The sequence below is a fragment of the Manacus candei genome, unplaced genomic scaffold (genome assembly GCF_025592945.1).
Source record: "Manacus candei isolate 608988 ecotype Guabito, Panama unplaced genomic scaffold, ASM2559294v1 h1tg000039l, whole genome shotgun sequence".
NCBI lineage: Eukaryota > Metazoa > Chordata > Aves > Passeriformes > Pipridae > Manacus > Manacus candei.
This window is the reverse complement of record NW_026138087.1, coordinates 1,837,997-1,852,969: the sequence shown is the minus strand read 5'-3', so window position 1 is coordinate 1,852,969 and position 14,973 is coordinate 1,837,997. Positions and strand designations below refer to the sequence as shown.

The 14,973-nt window shown below is 47.5% G+C and overlaps 1 protein-coding gene and 1 long non-coding RNA gene across 5 annotated transcripts in view; one reads left to right on the top strand and one right to left on the bottom strand.

The window, feature by feature from the left end:
* The window catches only part of ANTXR2 (ANTXR cell adhesion molecule 2), an 83,054-nt gene that overhangs the window by 28,871 nt on the left and 39,210 nt on the right, over positions 1–14,973 (bottom strand). For all 3 annotated transcript variants that reach the window (XM_051794480.1, XM_051794479.1, XM_051794481.1), the window contains exons 11-15: positions 11,155–11,233; positions 8,749–8,844; positions 4,325–4,366; positions 3,701–3,796; positions 569–736 (exon numbers count right to left, since the gene is read on the bottom strand). In XM_051794480.1, the coding sequence (XP_051650440.1) occupies positions 569–736; positions 3,701–3,796; positions 4,325–4,366; positions 8,749–8,844; positions 11,155–11,233 (481 nt within the window). The remainder of the gene's footprint in view (positions 1–568; positions 737–3,700; positions 3,797–4,324; positions 4,367–8,748; positions 8,845–11,154; positions 11,234–14,973) is intronic.
* LOC127474073 (uncharacterized) lies at positions 732–12,086 on the top strand. Of its 2 annotated transcripts, XR_007905716.1 has the most exons (5): positions 732–1,518; positions 2,125–2,299; positions 7,333–7,557; positions 7,896–8,135; positions 10,330–12,086. It is a non-coding gene; the product is annotated as an uncharacterized LOC127474073 (long non-coding RNA). The 2 variants fall into 2 exon arrangements; XR_007905715.1 differs by lacking the exon at positions 732–1,518 and having other exon boundaries at positions 1,543–2,299.

The following is a 14,973-nucleotide window of genomic DNA, read 5'->3' as shown; positions in this document are numbered from 1 at the left end:
CCCTGCTACACCTGTGTGTCCTCTGCTCTTACCTCTTAAAGCAAGGTATTTACAGACCCACCCTCAGTATGTCAGAAGCGCTTGTGACGGGTTTGCAGGTGACTCAGGGCACTGTTATTATGAGCCAGGAAAAACGATTCACTTTCCGTCAGATTTCTTCCATTACGTTGTTTTATGTAATTTTTTGCTTTTCTTGGTTTGTAATGAGTATGCGTGTTTAAAACTCAGTGTTAACAGCTATAAATTGTGTAGTTTTGGGCTTAATTAGCTCTACTTTGAGATAAACCAAATGCCAAGGAAGCCCTCATAGATTTTAATGCTCTCACTGTACAATATGTCCCTTTCTGGGGGAAGGCAAACAGAATGTGGCAGTAATGATCAAGTACTGCATTTAGGGCTAAAAACTGCTCCTGCCATTCATGCTGAGTAGGTGTTCCCTTTGAGAATAGCACATCACACTTGAATGGGAACACTTGGAAAATACTGTACAGTTCAGCCTGCGTAAGGCTGGCAAGACAGACAGAATCCAGCCTTTATACTAAATCATACCAAGAACTGAAAAGATTACCTTGATTGGCGTGTACCACTTCTGCTGCATGGCTGGTGAGGTAGGCTTTGGTTTAGGTGGTTTAGGGTGAAAAGGTTCTTCTGGTTCTTCTGGGAGTTTCACCACAGCATTCTTTGCTTTTTCCAACCTGGCCCCTTCTTCCGTGGAGCCTTTGTCACCCCAGCGCACCTGAGGAAAGGCAGAGTTCAGGTGTGAGTGCACTGCATGCACAGGGCAGGGAAATGCTGCAAGTAACAGAGGGATAAATTTGGAAGAAGTTCTGGGTAAACAGGAGGGGAGGTACTGAGGAAAACATTACCTCTTCATTATTCTTAGTTAAATATATTTGTAAATGAGTCTCTCAGTGGTGAAAAGTCAAGAAAAATACTGAAAGAAAATTCCACCATGCCTCACACCGGCTGTACAGGAGAAAGGGAATCTGGGAAGCCTTCTCTAAGTAAGGATGTAAAAATCTCATTTCCGGTTCTGATTTATCCTAAAATACCAGATCTTAATCTGGCACCGATCAGAGCTGACATTTCTGTCAGCCAGGTTTCCTAACCCAGAGTGTTTGTTGAGAACCCCAGTGTAGATCAAAGGTGATGCCTGGGCACATTTGAGCAGAAGCTCCTTGAACCTGCTCAGATTTCCACATTATTCTGCAGGAACATACATACTGGAGAACTGCAGGTGAGTAGTCTAACCTGCCTAAGTGCATGTAGAACATGTAGCAATGCGTATTTTAATCACTGCTGCAAGTATATAAAATACATACAAAGAGTTCAGAGAGAAGGAAACCTGTGTTATCTCAGCTGGGCATACAAGCAGGTATTCCCACTTCCATAAGGCTGTACTCACTGCGCTCTGCAGCGGAAATACAGGGAAAACCTTCCCTCTACGAGATGATCTGTCTTTCTGAAGGAATCCTATTTCACCTTGTGACTGGAAGCACCATACAGCAATCTGAGCAGGTATGTTTGCTGTATTGAGCAAAGAAACAAGCCTAGACAAGGCTGTTCCCCTCTCAGCCCACAAGGAACAGCTAAAAGCTATGGCAGGAGTTCGAAAGTCCTTCGTGAAACTGGCCTGGATTATTTCAGCAAGGCTTTCTCTAATCATGCTATTTGCTATGATCTGGCCTGCAAGGAAAATCTCAAACACTTGTGTCTTTCACTGTGATCAATGGTGGTTGTTACATGGTTGTTAGAATGTATTTTAAACACCCTTAAAACCCCTTAGAGATAGAAGGTGGATCCCTCACTGATAAAATTACCTTCTCCTTCAGATTAAAGCCATTTCACCCAGAGGAAACCAGGATTGGTGAAGTCTGACAATCCAATTTTGACATAAAAGGTATTGACTGTAATGAGTGGGTTCTGGCAATGCCATCACAAAACTTTAAAGCAATGCCAAAAGACAGAGCAAGAAGAGCAAACAGCACTGCCTAAGCTGTGGGACTGCCACAGAGGAGTGAAGCTAGTGGGGAAGGCAGGAGTGGATGGGTAACTGCCCCGAAAGGAAATATAGGAGCAGTAAGGAGAAGGGTGCTGGATCATTTACTCCTTTTCTCCATGCAGGGAAGCTGCCAGAGCAATCAAGTTGCTGGAGGAACAGCAGAAGAACAGAGGACAGAGAAGCAGTGAAAACCAGACAACTGTGTTGCCACACAGACTGCAAACAGGGAAGAAATGTCATGACTAGTGCAGCAGTTTTGTTGCTGGCCACAGCACAGAAACCACCTCTAACTGCCAGGTGAGGAATGACCTCCTTTGGACTGTGTTTGCTTTCTCTCTCTTCTCTGCCCTGCATGCTCTCCTGAGCCAGGGAGAGGTGTGAGGCCTGTCCTCCTCTCCCAGCAGCTTGAACTGAGCCCATTTCCCAAGCCCCTGTCACCGACACTGCAGGGCAGAGGTGAAGCTCCCCAGTCAAACCCTGAGTCACTCACCATGCGGTGCCAACCAAACCTGTCAGTGCTCTGGGGTGCCAGAGAGGGACAGTGCCACAGCCCCACAGAATGGGGGCCCTTCAAAGTCCCATGACTGCACTGGCACCAGTTTCAGATGGTTCACATCTTTAGCCCTTAGTCCTTTACAAAATTCCTACCACAGATGAAAAGCTTTTCTAACCTAAGCATAATGTTCTGTTCTCTTTGTATTTTTGCCATGGGCTGAACATGCATTTCTGTGTGGTCCTGATTTTACTTGTGTTGAGGAGGTTTCTGTCAGGTTTCTGTTCCATTGTGCGAGATCCCATTTACAGACTGGAATGGCTTAAACCCTGGAACCCCTTCTGGAGCCTATCATGGCTCCCCTCAGAAATCCAGACTTGTAATTCTTTGTGTTGGAAAGCATTTGCTAGTTTGCCTCTGAAAAACACTGCACAAAATGGTTTTTTTGTGAAATATGAAGCTCTTCTAAATTAGCAATTCTGAACTGCTGAAGGAAATGCATATAAGCAACACAGCTTCAAACCTGCATGTTCTGCAGGTTTTAAATGCTGCTGCATTTAAAAAGATCTAGAGCAAAACTGATTCTCAGGCCAATACCTTTAAAGTTTCATCAAGACACCTCAGGATGGCCTAGGTGGGTGTTTCAGAGAGAGACAGCTTCCTGGACTGCAGTTAAAAACTGCTTTGCACATTCCATAGAGGCTGACTTGACTATAAAACCTGCCATAAGGATGTGCCCATAAGGATGCACATTCTTCATTCTGTTTTAATTAACATGATGCTATCATGTCTCTTCAAAGACAGGCACTGTTGTCGCTGCGAGTCCCTCTGAGATCAAGCCTCTCCTCAGCGTCACCATTGTCAGCGCATTTGGCTGGCCCACACTTGGGGGACTTATGTTTCGCTGTAATTCCTTCCAAAACATGCAGAAAAGGCTCTCACTCTCTCTTTCTCATTAGCTTGATGGAAAGAGCATGTCTTGAGGCAGCTATTAAAAGTCCCAGTCAAATGGAACTACTGAAAGCTGTTCTTTCAGAGGCAAGGTCAAAATTGCTCGATATGGTAAAGAATTTTCCAGGGCTTATGCCAGTGGGAAGACAGGCACACATCATGGCCTTGTATTTTCAGTACACTTTCAGTCTTTGTTTCCACACTTGCAGCCTCAGAGAGCTCGGGTTTGAGGGTGATCACCAGATTATACCAACCTCCATCCTCTTAATTCCCCCAACTCCTCTTCCACCGTAGTAGGAAGCATCCACTGTAGGCCACTTCTTGGTAGGCAAGGGCTCCTGTTCTTCTTCCTGTCAGTACATTCAGATGATATTTACTTCAAAAGGATAGCTACACACACACACTAAATGTCTTTTCAGTATATTTCACTGGAGTTCACAGAGACTAAGTTTGCCGCTGTTGGGTGTGAAAGGGGCACAAACACCAGCAGAGTGCACCACCAGTGCATTATTGCTCCTAGGTGGGAGAGAAAATCCCTTGTGAAGGTTCTTAGTGTCTGGAATGCCAAAGCTGGGGGAAAATGCTGCTCAAGTCCTACATGAATCTTTAGATGTTGTACAAGGGTGATTCAATCTTTCTGCTCGCACTGCAGAATGGGAAAACAATGTCCAACTATCTTGGGATAAAGGCTCTAAATGTCTCGGTCGCTATGGGCCTTAATTCAGGCCACACTGAGCTGAGACAGAGCAGAGACCTGGACTTTGGCCACCACGTTCTCAGCAGCACCCAGACAAGGGTGCTGGATGTGCAGAGTGCAGGGAAGCACGGGAGTGGCTCCATGTAAGCAGTGTGATGAGATTAGAACCATCAGACTGTACCTCTTTCGGGGCTGATGGAGGTGGAGGGGGATCCTTGATGACCTGAAAGAGCCAAACATAGAGAAGCATAAGGAGCTGCACTGGCAGCGGCCAAAAGGCAAGAGCACATGGTAAGAGTGAACTGTTTCCACCCATGCCCCCCATGTCTGCTGCCAAACTGGCAGCTGGCACTGCCTGGTCCCCAGGGCATTGACCACCAAGGCCTTCTGGAAATTAACACCATCCATCTGACAGAACATGCCATCCCTGGCCTGCAGACACTCTGGGCAGACGTGTCTGCCACTGCGCTTCCTGGCCGGATGAGCCTCAGCCACTCTCAGTAGCAGCCAGTGCCGAGACCCCATGGAGTTCATTAGCGATCCCGGAGGAAGAGCATCCGAGGCCTGTGTGAGGGCCTGCGTGGCCGTGGGCCAAGCTGCTGCTGCTGCTGCTGCTGCCATGCTACTGGGTAGTCTCTGGCCCAGTGACAAGTGTGAAATGCCTTCTGGCAGCTCAGGCTTCACCTCTGGACGTCCCAGACGCTTCCGTGGCTCTCACAACTGAGGCCTGCGGCTCCTGACTGTGCAGGGCCTGCAATGGACTCGTGCTCCAACACTTCTGACACTGCTGCCAGGATCATCTCTTACACCTCTTTATTTAAATCTCTCCCTACAGCCTCTTCCTGTTCCCTTTGTCACATCCACACTGTAAAGCTCAGGGAGTTCCCAGCACTGACAGTCTCGGTAGGGTAGAGGGAGGCAGGGACCCCCTTCAGTGATTCAGGTGAAAACTGAACTCACAGCTGTTCCTCCACGAGAAAAGCAGGTGTCTAAGCTAAAAATAAGTACTTTGGTGACATCAAGTCATTTTTTGGGCTTGAATATTGCCTAGAAATGACTAAAAACTACCCCATGAATATAAAGGAGTCTGTTTCTGCTATGCCTTTGTATGATACAAACACACCTAAAACTGTCCATGCTGAAAACACCTAAATCTCCTAATACAGACAGGATTAAGTACCTTAATTGAAATATGCCTTATTTTATCCACTCTGTGCTATTAATTATAGAACTTAAATTTACCACTGCCTATAAACAATATCACTGCAGAGATGGTCAGCATAATACATGAAAGAAACAAATTTTTCTTGACCAATAATCAAGACTTTTCTGTCTTGATTTACATTTTAACTCGCAGTGCCACCAAGACAGTTACTGGTTACTGCCTTAACAAGCTATGGACTTTTAGCACTACATACAGGAATTCTGCCCAGTAGGAGAACTAAGTCGTGGCACTCTTGGAACCAGTTTTCCACAGCACTCCAGGTTTAAGATATGGAATTGTTCATAAAGGCAGGCTCAGAGTGCTTTGGGCAGATTGGAAAGTCAGCTATGGATTTTAACCACACTTCTGTTCGCTGCTATGATGTTGCAAAAACTTGCCAGAAATTATTTTTCTTTAAATAGTTCTCCATACTTTTTCTTCCCACTCATCAGGAGTTTCCAGATTACTTAGCAGAAATCAATTGTTTAATTAGTGAAACGTTCCTGAGAGATACCTGGATGCTGAGTAGGATTTTCCAAGTCAATTCAGAGACTGGAAATGGTAAAACAGGACTTTTGCTCTATGAAGGGCCACCTTATCTCACTTAATTCCTGTCCTTATTTCCCTTTTGACTGTCTCTAACCGTTATCTCCAGTAATTTATTTCTCTGCCAAGCCTGCAAGCTGCACAGAGGAAAGGCCTCCTAGGCAGCAGATTTATATAAATCCACATGAAATGGCATTGTCACTCTGCTTTCTATAGTTGTGTTACTCTGAAACCTTGCAGTCTGAGCACAGGTGGCTTTGCCCAGCAAACCTCTCCATGGTGTGGGATGGAGTTCCCATGGGCCCTGTGCCCATTGGAATGTAGGAATCACAATTTCCAGCCCAGAGAATCAAGGGAAACCTGACTTGTTGACTTCTCTGTGGCTTCCAAAAGCAACAGTCAGTGGCAGCTTTTGCTTGACTCCCTGAGCAGAGGACCCTAAACCTGTGCCAGCTCCTGAGCTCCCTGAAGTTTGAGCGGAAACCTGATATGAAGCCAACAAATCCATTAATTAGCTGTTATTTCTAATGGCTCCAGAAAATGAAACTTGTTTTAAAAGTGACAGTGGTGTGAGAAAATAATCTGCTTTGAATAGCAGCTCCTCACCCCGCTGACAGCACTGGAATGTCAATGCCTGCATCCTTATGCTTCCACAGGCTCACACACTCACACACTCGAATCACACATGCACACATAAGGATTATTTTCAGTTGCATGATATTCCAAGTGAGATCAGTAGAAAGCTGTTTATAAAGAATAGAAATCTGAGGCACCTGTGCAGCTCTGCATGGAGCTGCATGCAGAACTGCACATAGGAAGATCACAGTATTGTAAATTAACTTTTCCTGAGCTGGATTCAGATTGTTTAAATGCAGAAGCCTCTGAGAAAACTGCTATCTTATCATCCCCATGGAGAGATGGGCTGCTTCCTCGTTTTGTTTTATCATCAGCCTCTCCAGGCAAGGCTCCATCTCATTTAGAGAGTTGCAAAGAATGAAGGTTTGAGTTTGGAGAAGAGCCGATTTCTTTAAAAAAAAGAAGAAGTTGGTGCTTGAGGCAGCAGTGCCTCTGATCCACTCATTAACACTTCCCCGCCGCTCCGTGATGTGGGCATTAGGAGATGTCAGCACGGAGCCTGCAGCCAGCTTGCTGCGATCATATGTTCCATAGCGAGGGACGAGTGACAGAACTGTCACACTGACATCCTGTAAAGGGCGGGAGGAATAAGGAAAAGGAAGAGGAGTCCCCCTGCCCCACCCTGGGAGTGTCCATGGGCCTCACAGCACAGAATGCTGCCGAGACCCAGTCCTGGCCAGGATGGAGCTCGGCCCGTGGGCAGGGGTAACGCACCCGCCTGGCTCCGGACTCTTGTTCTGCCCACAAACACCCTGTACCTCTTTCTTCTGTCAGATTCTGACTCCTCTGCTCCTTTGTCCCAGGAAACCAGGCACTGCCAGGGAAGCAGACCCAGAAGGAAGGAAGAATAGGTCATGCCTGGGCCTAAATGCTGCCCATCTCCTTGAGGACACTGCCCTGAAGCCCAGGACTACAGAGCCACAAGGGGCCCTTCCAGGTGATGTCCAAGCCTCAGGAGCAGGAGAGATCGGCAGGAACAGAGGCACAGCACAAGAACCCAAGGAGCAGCCAGCAAGACCAAAGAAAGGGTCAGTATTTGGCAGTAGGTTCAGTGCAATAGCATGTGGGTTTGGAATTCAGTATTGTAGCAGAGGCCTAAAATTACCTTTTCTTTTAAAGAAACAAATAGTATCCATGAGAGGTGGGAGGAAACCACAGAGGACATGGACACTTGAAGTGCTGTGGTTTTGTATGGCTGGAAAGTAATACTATAGAACTATGCATTGGTTTGTCTTTTATTGTAAGATTTGGGCTTTTGAAACCAGTAAATGTGAAGCTGGTTTGTGAATCGAGGTTAGGCAGTTATTTTAAATTATGAAAATAGGAAACTTTCTTCTTACTGATTTCCAGTGTTCCTTTTCCACAGCAAGGCTCATGATATAAAGTGGGAGCAAAGTGACTGACAGAAACCTCCCTGTATTTCTGATGCTGGGCCTGTGCCGTGGAGAACGAGACACGAGAGAGGCTTTTTATTACAGAAGAGGTCATTGTTCTCGTCTCAGGAACCCCAGACCGTGAGGGTGCAGATGGAGGCTGAGGACTTCCTGCCCTCAGACAGCTTGGGGCCCCCCGGACCCCCCGGATTATGGGAGCTGCACATGGTCAGGTGAGAAGGCCAGTTCCTCTCTGCCCCACATTCCACAGGCCCCAGACAAGACCAGGAATACAGACCAGCCCGGAAGCAATCTCTACTTCCTAAGTCCTCTGTGCTGTTGTTGAGCTGGATGAATAATAAACTTTCCCCATTTAACCCCCCCACCAAGGAATGACAGGAGTCAGTGCTGAGCACTGCTGCTGCTGGGGTGAGGATAGAGAGCACACTCGGATAAAGAGATGGATATGTGCAGGGATTATGAAGACGATAAGGGATTTCCAACTTGTGAGCCCATAATGGACCACAAATACCAATTTAAGTGACAGCACTTTTAAATTGGTCCTTGATTTCAGGGTAACATCTGCACACCATTATGGTCACCCCATCTCCAGGAACAGCACCATGCTGGTGCTGGTTCCCACACGTGCAGCTCACAGGCAGGCAGGGGCTCTGTCCAGAGGGCAGCCCCAGTGCTGGGGCTGGTCTCCCCATCCCCTTCTTGCCTGTCACAAGCCCCCCACCCCAGCTGGCTCATGTCCCGTGTTGCTCCCCTGTTTCCTGCAGGATCTGTGTTTCCCACCCCTGAGTCCCAGTGCGGTGGCTGTTCCCCACGGTCTGTACTTACCACTTTGCAGCACAGGGGCCAGAACCACCAGAGCAGGCCGAGTGCCACCAGCAGCAGCAGCACGAGGACGGCAATGAGCGCTGCCACACCACTGGACTGCAGAGAGAGCAGGGACAGCGTCAGCACGGGCTGCACAACTCTGCCTGGCTCACACGCTCACCCCAAAGCCCAGGATTAGTTCTGCTCAAGTCAGGGATGCATTCTCACATGAAACCAATATAAAACTGATACTCCTGAGATCGGAATCAGGCCAAGCTAGACGAAAAGGGAGAGTGCATTGACTGCTAAGGAACGAGCCATTAGACACAGGCAGGGGAAGTCTCCTAAACCTGTGGATGAGAAGTGCCCTTCTCCTCCATGAGGACACAGGTCTGTATGGACTGGGGGTGAGGGGCAGATTTTAAGGCATCTCCACTAACAGTACACATCCAAGGCTTTTATGCTGATCGCCCACACACCTGTACAGAGTGTGGCACACTAACTCTCTGCAGCAGTGCAGTTTGAACCTGGAACTCTGCAGGAGTGCTCCTGCTTCCAGCAACACTTGTCGTAATGGAGAACTGAGCAGCCCAACTCCCCCACACCCCACACCTCCAACCCACTTCCTCTGGCACTTTTATTCCTATACTTGGGGTTTTAGAAAAATACTGACAGAAATGCAACAGTGACCTTAGGAAAACAGAAGTTATTCAGACTTCAGGTGGCAAAAAAGGAAAGGAGTGACCCAGAGAAATGCTGAGGCTGGAGTACAGCGTGAGTAGTTCTGTCCCAGTGAGAAGGGTTGTACTGGAGGTGGAACAGAGCCCTATCCCACGACCAGGTCGGTGCAGTGAGGCACACGGGTATGATGGGTGCCTCAGTGCCTAATGCTGTGTATTTTTGTTTGTTTTCACTGCAGCAATGTGTGTTTGCTGGGAGGCTGCAACTTGTAACTCATCTCCCAGCCAGCCATCAGCTGCTCAGCTCCCAGAATTAGTGAGCAGTTCTAGCAGTGACCCATTTCTGGAGCTGCCCATCTGCTACTATGGAAACAGCAGCTCCTGTGTGGAGCTGCCTTTGCTGCAGCACAGGCCAAGAGCAGAAACCAAAAAGAGACAAAAAGGGCTGATGAGAAGCACGGCAGTTCTTCCTGCCCATGCACATCTGTACCCCTCTGCTTCCTGCCAGTGCAGGCTGTGACCACAGAGCAGCACAGTGGGAAGGCCGTGCTCAGCACTTCACTCTGATCTGCTCTGCATCAGGGCTTTGCTGTTACCTCTCCGTGCACTCCCAGCAGCTCTTACAGAGGCACAGACTCACCATGTGCTGCCTTCTCTGCAAGGGCTGAGGTAAAGGCAGTCTTCAGCTGGGCTGCAGCAGGCTCCTGGGTGACTGCCCTCAGTCACCGTGCTGGGGTGTAAGGCTGGGATGTTACCCAGTAAACTATGAACTGTGAATTGGGGAGTGTGTGTTCCTTCAGCTCCCAGCTCAGTCTGGCTTTACCTCCTCAAACCACAGGGCTGCACTGAGGCTCTGATTTCTACTGCACCAGTATTGAGGTTTTAAATGAATAGAAGAAAAATGCCATTTTTTCTCTTTTAGGTTACTGATCTACAGGCAGTAGCAATCCTGTTGGAGAAATGCAGGCTGATGAGCAGAAGGGACTGTTCTCCATGCTCCACGCCTGATGGGAAAGCTGCTCTCAAGTCACACTTCAGATGAGACACATTTAAAGGCACACAGTGCCCATGCACAGCACGTGTTAAACACTGGGGGCTTGTGTCTCCCTGCACAAATCCCAACTGTCCTGCCCACGTCATGGAGAGCAGACATGCAAGACTAGAAAATTGTATTAATCTATTGATTGTATGAAGGTACTAAGTTCAAACAGTCACTCTCTGCACAAGTGTGTGGTTTCTCCCAGAAGCAGTTTTAACTCTTTTCCATAACCTGTGATCAGACTCAGCAGGATGTTCACCCTGCCTTACCCCCAGGTGTAACTGGGGTGCTCCAGCCTGTGCTTGGACTGCCTGTCTCCCCAAATTAACAGAGTTAAGAGCCTACAGTCGTTACTCAGGCTCCAGAGTTACGGACCATCAGTACCCTCCTGCAGGACTGTAACCGCCCTCCACACCCAGGCTGAAGTCCCAAGGTTCTGCCTACTCTGCTCCCCCTCCCTCACTCAGGGAAGCCATGCTGAAATGGGACCCCCGGTGACTGTGTCACACCTGCCCCTTGGGACATGGTTATATTTACAGTGAGCAGGTCTCTGAGGGCAGGGAAGCCTCCCAGTATTTTGAAAGCCACAGCTTTCCACAGGGAAGTGGAATCAGAGATTCCCCGCACTGAGAGGTCCCACAATGGCCAAGCCCTAAGAGAAATGGGATTTGGGAATTTTACACAGGATTGTGGTGGTCTTTTACTTACACACTCCGAAGCGGTGATGGTTAACGAGCTGGACATGAAAGACTGGCCTTCCTTCAAACTCACCAAAACCTCCAGGGTTCTGCAAAGAGAGAGAGAAAAAACATGAGTGACCGTGGAGCAGTCAAGAAAGGCTCACACCTGCTCCAGAGGCTCCTGTATTTGAAGCCTCTGCTCCACAGAGTGTCCCCAGAGGGGAAATGGAGGCCTGTGCTTATTCTTGTTTGGGAGTAAGTTTGGTCTCCTTGATAGAGCTATATGAGTAGAGACTATCCCTCCTCTTTTCCGTGCAGCATAAAATACTCCCAAAAGTTTTACATAAAATAAATTGAAGTTCAGCTGTAAAATCGGCATTGTTTTGTCTGTTCCATAACCATCTCTTTAGTCACATGCAGGCGTTATGGATAAAAATGTCGGATAATTATAGATGGTCAGGACTTGCTATAAATAGCCCCAAACACTGCATACAAATGGTATGTGGTTTACATTTTACAAATTAACCCTACAAGAAAACAACACATGGTGGATGTTAAACAGAAGAAGACTCTTCTCTGGCTTGGATTCCCAGGATTCAGACAGTTTATATTATGCATAGATGTAATTAAATAAAAATATAGATATCCATGAACTAAAATGATTAATCATTTATACCATTCTTACATGTCATGAGTTTTTATTCTGGCACAAACCCTTTAGTCAATATGGAGTTCAAAGCTATTTTAACTAATTTGGCTAATTTCTTCTTCATTGGTAGCAAAAATGAAGTGAGTTGCTTCCACTAAACTAATTTTTAAATTATCTGTGTCATGAATAATTGATCCAACAGAAAGAATAACTCTAATTTCTTTCTAATTATTACTGGAATAAGTGAATCAGAACAGATAAAAAAAAATCTATTCTCTTGCAGCACACTAAATAAAACAAACTACACCAGAAATTTTGTCAGACATGAATTTTTTTAAGTGTGGTGCTTTTTATTATTTTTAATTCCAGTGTTTTGCTTTGGCACTGCAATGAGGAATGCTGAGGGAAATTCCAGCATGAAGATTCTGCTCAGGTTTGGCCAAACACTCCCCTGATTGCAAGGCAGGAGTGTTTCCTGCCTTCCCTGGGGGAGAGCAGGACCCCCCTGTCGAGTTGCTCACACACTCCTGCAGCCTCCCTACTGGCCCTGTGTGCCCTGGCAGCCTCCTGAGTCCTGCCTGGAATGTCACTAGTGAGGAATCAGGCTGTCTTTGCTACGAAATGGAGCAAAACAAAAACCTGCAACACATCTGGATAAAACACGTAACCCCTGCTAAAGAAAAGGATCGTTCCCAGGTAACCTGGGGATCTTGACAAGTCCTTGAGCTCGCTGGGACGTATGAAAAATTGGGTATAATAGCAAAGATTTCCAAGTGGACTAGAGCCCATGATTGCACCTTACTGTTTGGAACACAGAGCTGGGATACATAATTGTTAATAATTATGATACATAATAGCTGGGATTGCATTTCCCAGCTCCAGTGCCATGTGCCACCCTGTGCCTGCAGCTGTTTGTCCCCCAGCTCCCGCTGTCAGCGCGCTGACAGATCCCAGGGAGCAGGCTCACTGAGCAATGAGCTCCAGCACAGGCACACTGCGGGAGAACAGCCCCCTGCCCAACCCACTCCTGTCCTGATACACCGCTGCAGGGATGAGCCACTGGAGATGTCACTGGAGTTGATCATACCCGCTCAGTTCTGGAAGCCACAGAGTGAACTCACACAGATAATTACCTCATCTTCAAAAGGATGAACCTGTCAACACACAAAAGCACTCCTTCCCTGAGACTGTCATGGCTGTAGGGGATACCGAACGTGTTCTTTCATTTCTTCAGCAGCCACCTGTTTGCTGGGCTGTGTGTACTTGCCATTCATACAAACACTGCCCTTTAAACCAGAATCCCAGAAGGAAGTGTCCTGTTTCTGCTGCTCATTCACACACAGCCCAGAGACAGACGCAGACACAAACACGTCTAGTGTTTACCAGCAACTGTCCACATGTGTGAGGCTTTTAGCTCAGCACTCTGCAGAAACTGCAAATATTTTGAGAAGAAAACAATATGCAGCAGCCATGCCATTTCCTGGGCCCTTCAGTTCCCACTGGTGACCGTCAGTGTTGTCTGAATGCTGCATCCCTTCAGCAGAGCTCAGAGCAGCCAGGTCACCAGGGAACATTCCTGTCCCTGCAGCCAGGCAGCCCTTGGGAACAGCCCTGGTTCTCCAAGGAAGGGTTGGGCTGTACTAGTTTTGTACCAGCACAGAACCGAGCCAAGGGCTGAGCTCTGGAAAGCCCTGGAAAGCTCCCACAGCTTCCCTCAGGGCTTCCCAGATAAAACCCCAAGATTCAGGCAGTGTTCTGTGGCACCCCAGGAGCCCTCCCACTGCTGCCTGGCACCAAGGACATGCGGAGTCAAGCAGCTCCCCTCCATGTAGGCAGACAAACAAGGCTGCAGGAGCCAGGCTCCAGGGAAAGGCAGCACAGCCTTTCTCACACCTCCTCAAAACCCCAACAAGTGCCCAAAGCCAGCAGCTATTCAGGGCTCGGAGCCAGGACGCTCCTTCCCATCTTCTGCTCCCTTCAGACACAGCACTTGAGTGAAGTGGATTCAAAGAGCTGGCAAATGAGCACGAGTAATTACCGTGCTGTGCAGCACAAACCTTATTTCTCTGCCTCTCCTCAGCCCCAATGTGCACTTTTCCAGTGGTCTATACTTCAAACCCATTTCACTGTACTAGGAAAAACTGGCTTTCATTTACAGTTCACAGCCCTTGCTCCATGTGGAAGGGATTTTCCTACCCTTTGTCTGTTCAGTGTTATTTCTTGGATGGGAATCAATCCTGGAAAACTTAGTCTGAAAAGCACTTTTTAAAAATGTTCTGATTTCTGACCAAAGGTAACCACAAGACTCTTGCAACTTTAAGCTGCATCAGTCCTGGCCCATCACCCATCCTAATAGACAATTTACCAAAATATGTAACTCAAGGCGAACCAACAGTTGCAGTTCTTTCCTTCATGCCCACTGCTGGTTTATTGTGACAGCAGAGGGACGTGGCCCACTGCCATATGTCCCTGCAGCTCTGGGCTAAAGCCTCCCATTCCCTGTGAAATACAGCTGATATTTCCATCCACAGTAACCTATTTGCAAAGCATTCATTTGCTCCTTACTTTATGGGGAGCCACTAAAAGACTGCCATTTTATGACCCATTAAAAAAATGAAAAAATTAAATACAATTGTGAAAGACATTTGCTGGAAGTAATACATAATTTACCTCCAATTTTCACGCACTGAAAATTAAACTGGCAACTGCTCAAAAAGTTACTAAAATTATGGTGACAAAGGTATTTCAGAATCAAGTGCCTGCATTAAAATAGCAAAAATGCTGTACATAATAGGAAGGAAAAGAAAGGTCTATGTATTTGATGGACGCTCTCCCTTCCAAGCCCTGCCTCTGGATTACTGGATAGCTTAACTGTGTGGGCTCCATTTCACCAATGTCACTTTGAAACCCTTGGCACTGCTTGCTCGGGCACAACTAATATTCAGCCCTCCCTTCTCTCCAGCCCAAGCAGAGAGCCTAAGGCCAGCTGCATAAGGCAGGGAAAGTTCCCCTGGAGCAGGGCTGCAGCCCTGCCTACCACGTTCAGTGCAGTCCCGCTGTGCCACGGGCCGGCTGTGCCTGGGGAGCACTGGGACCAGTTTACTCCAGTCAATGGGAACTGTGCTGGAGACAGGACATGACCTGCAGTTGGGATAAATGGTCAGAGGTGTTTTCCTCCCACCAGCCACACAGACATAA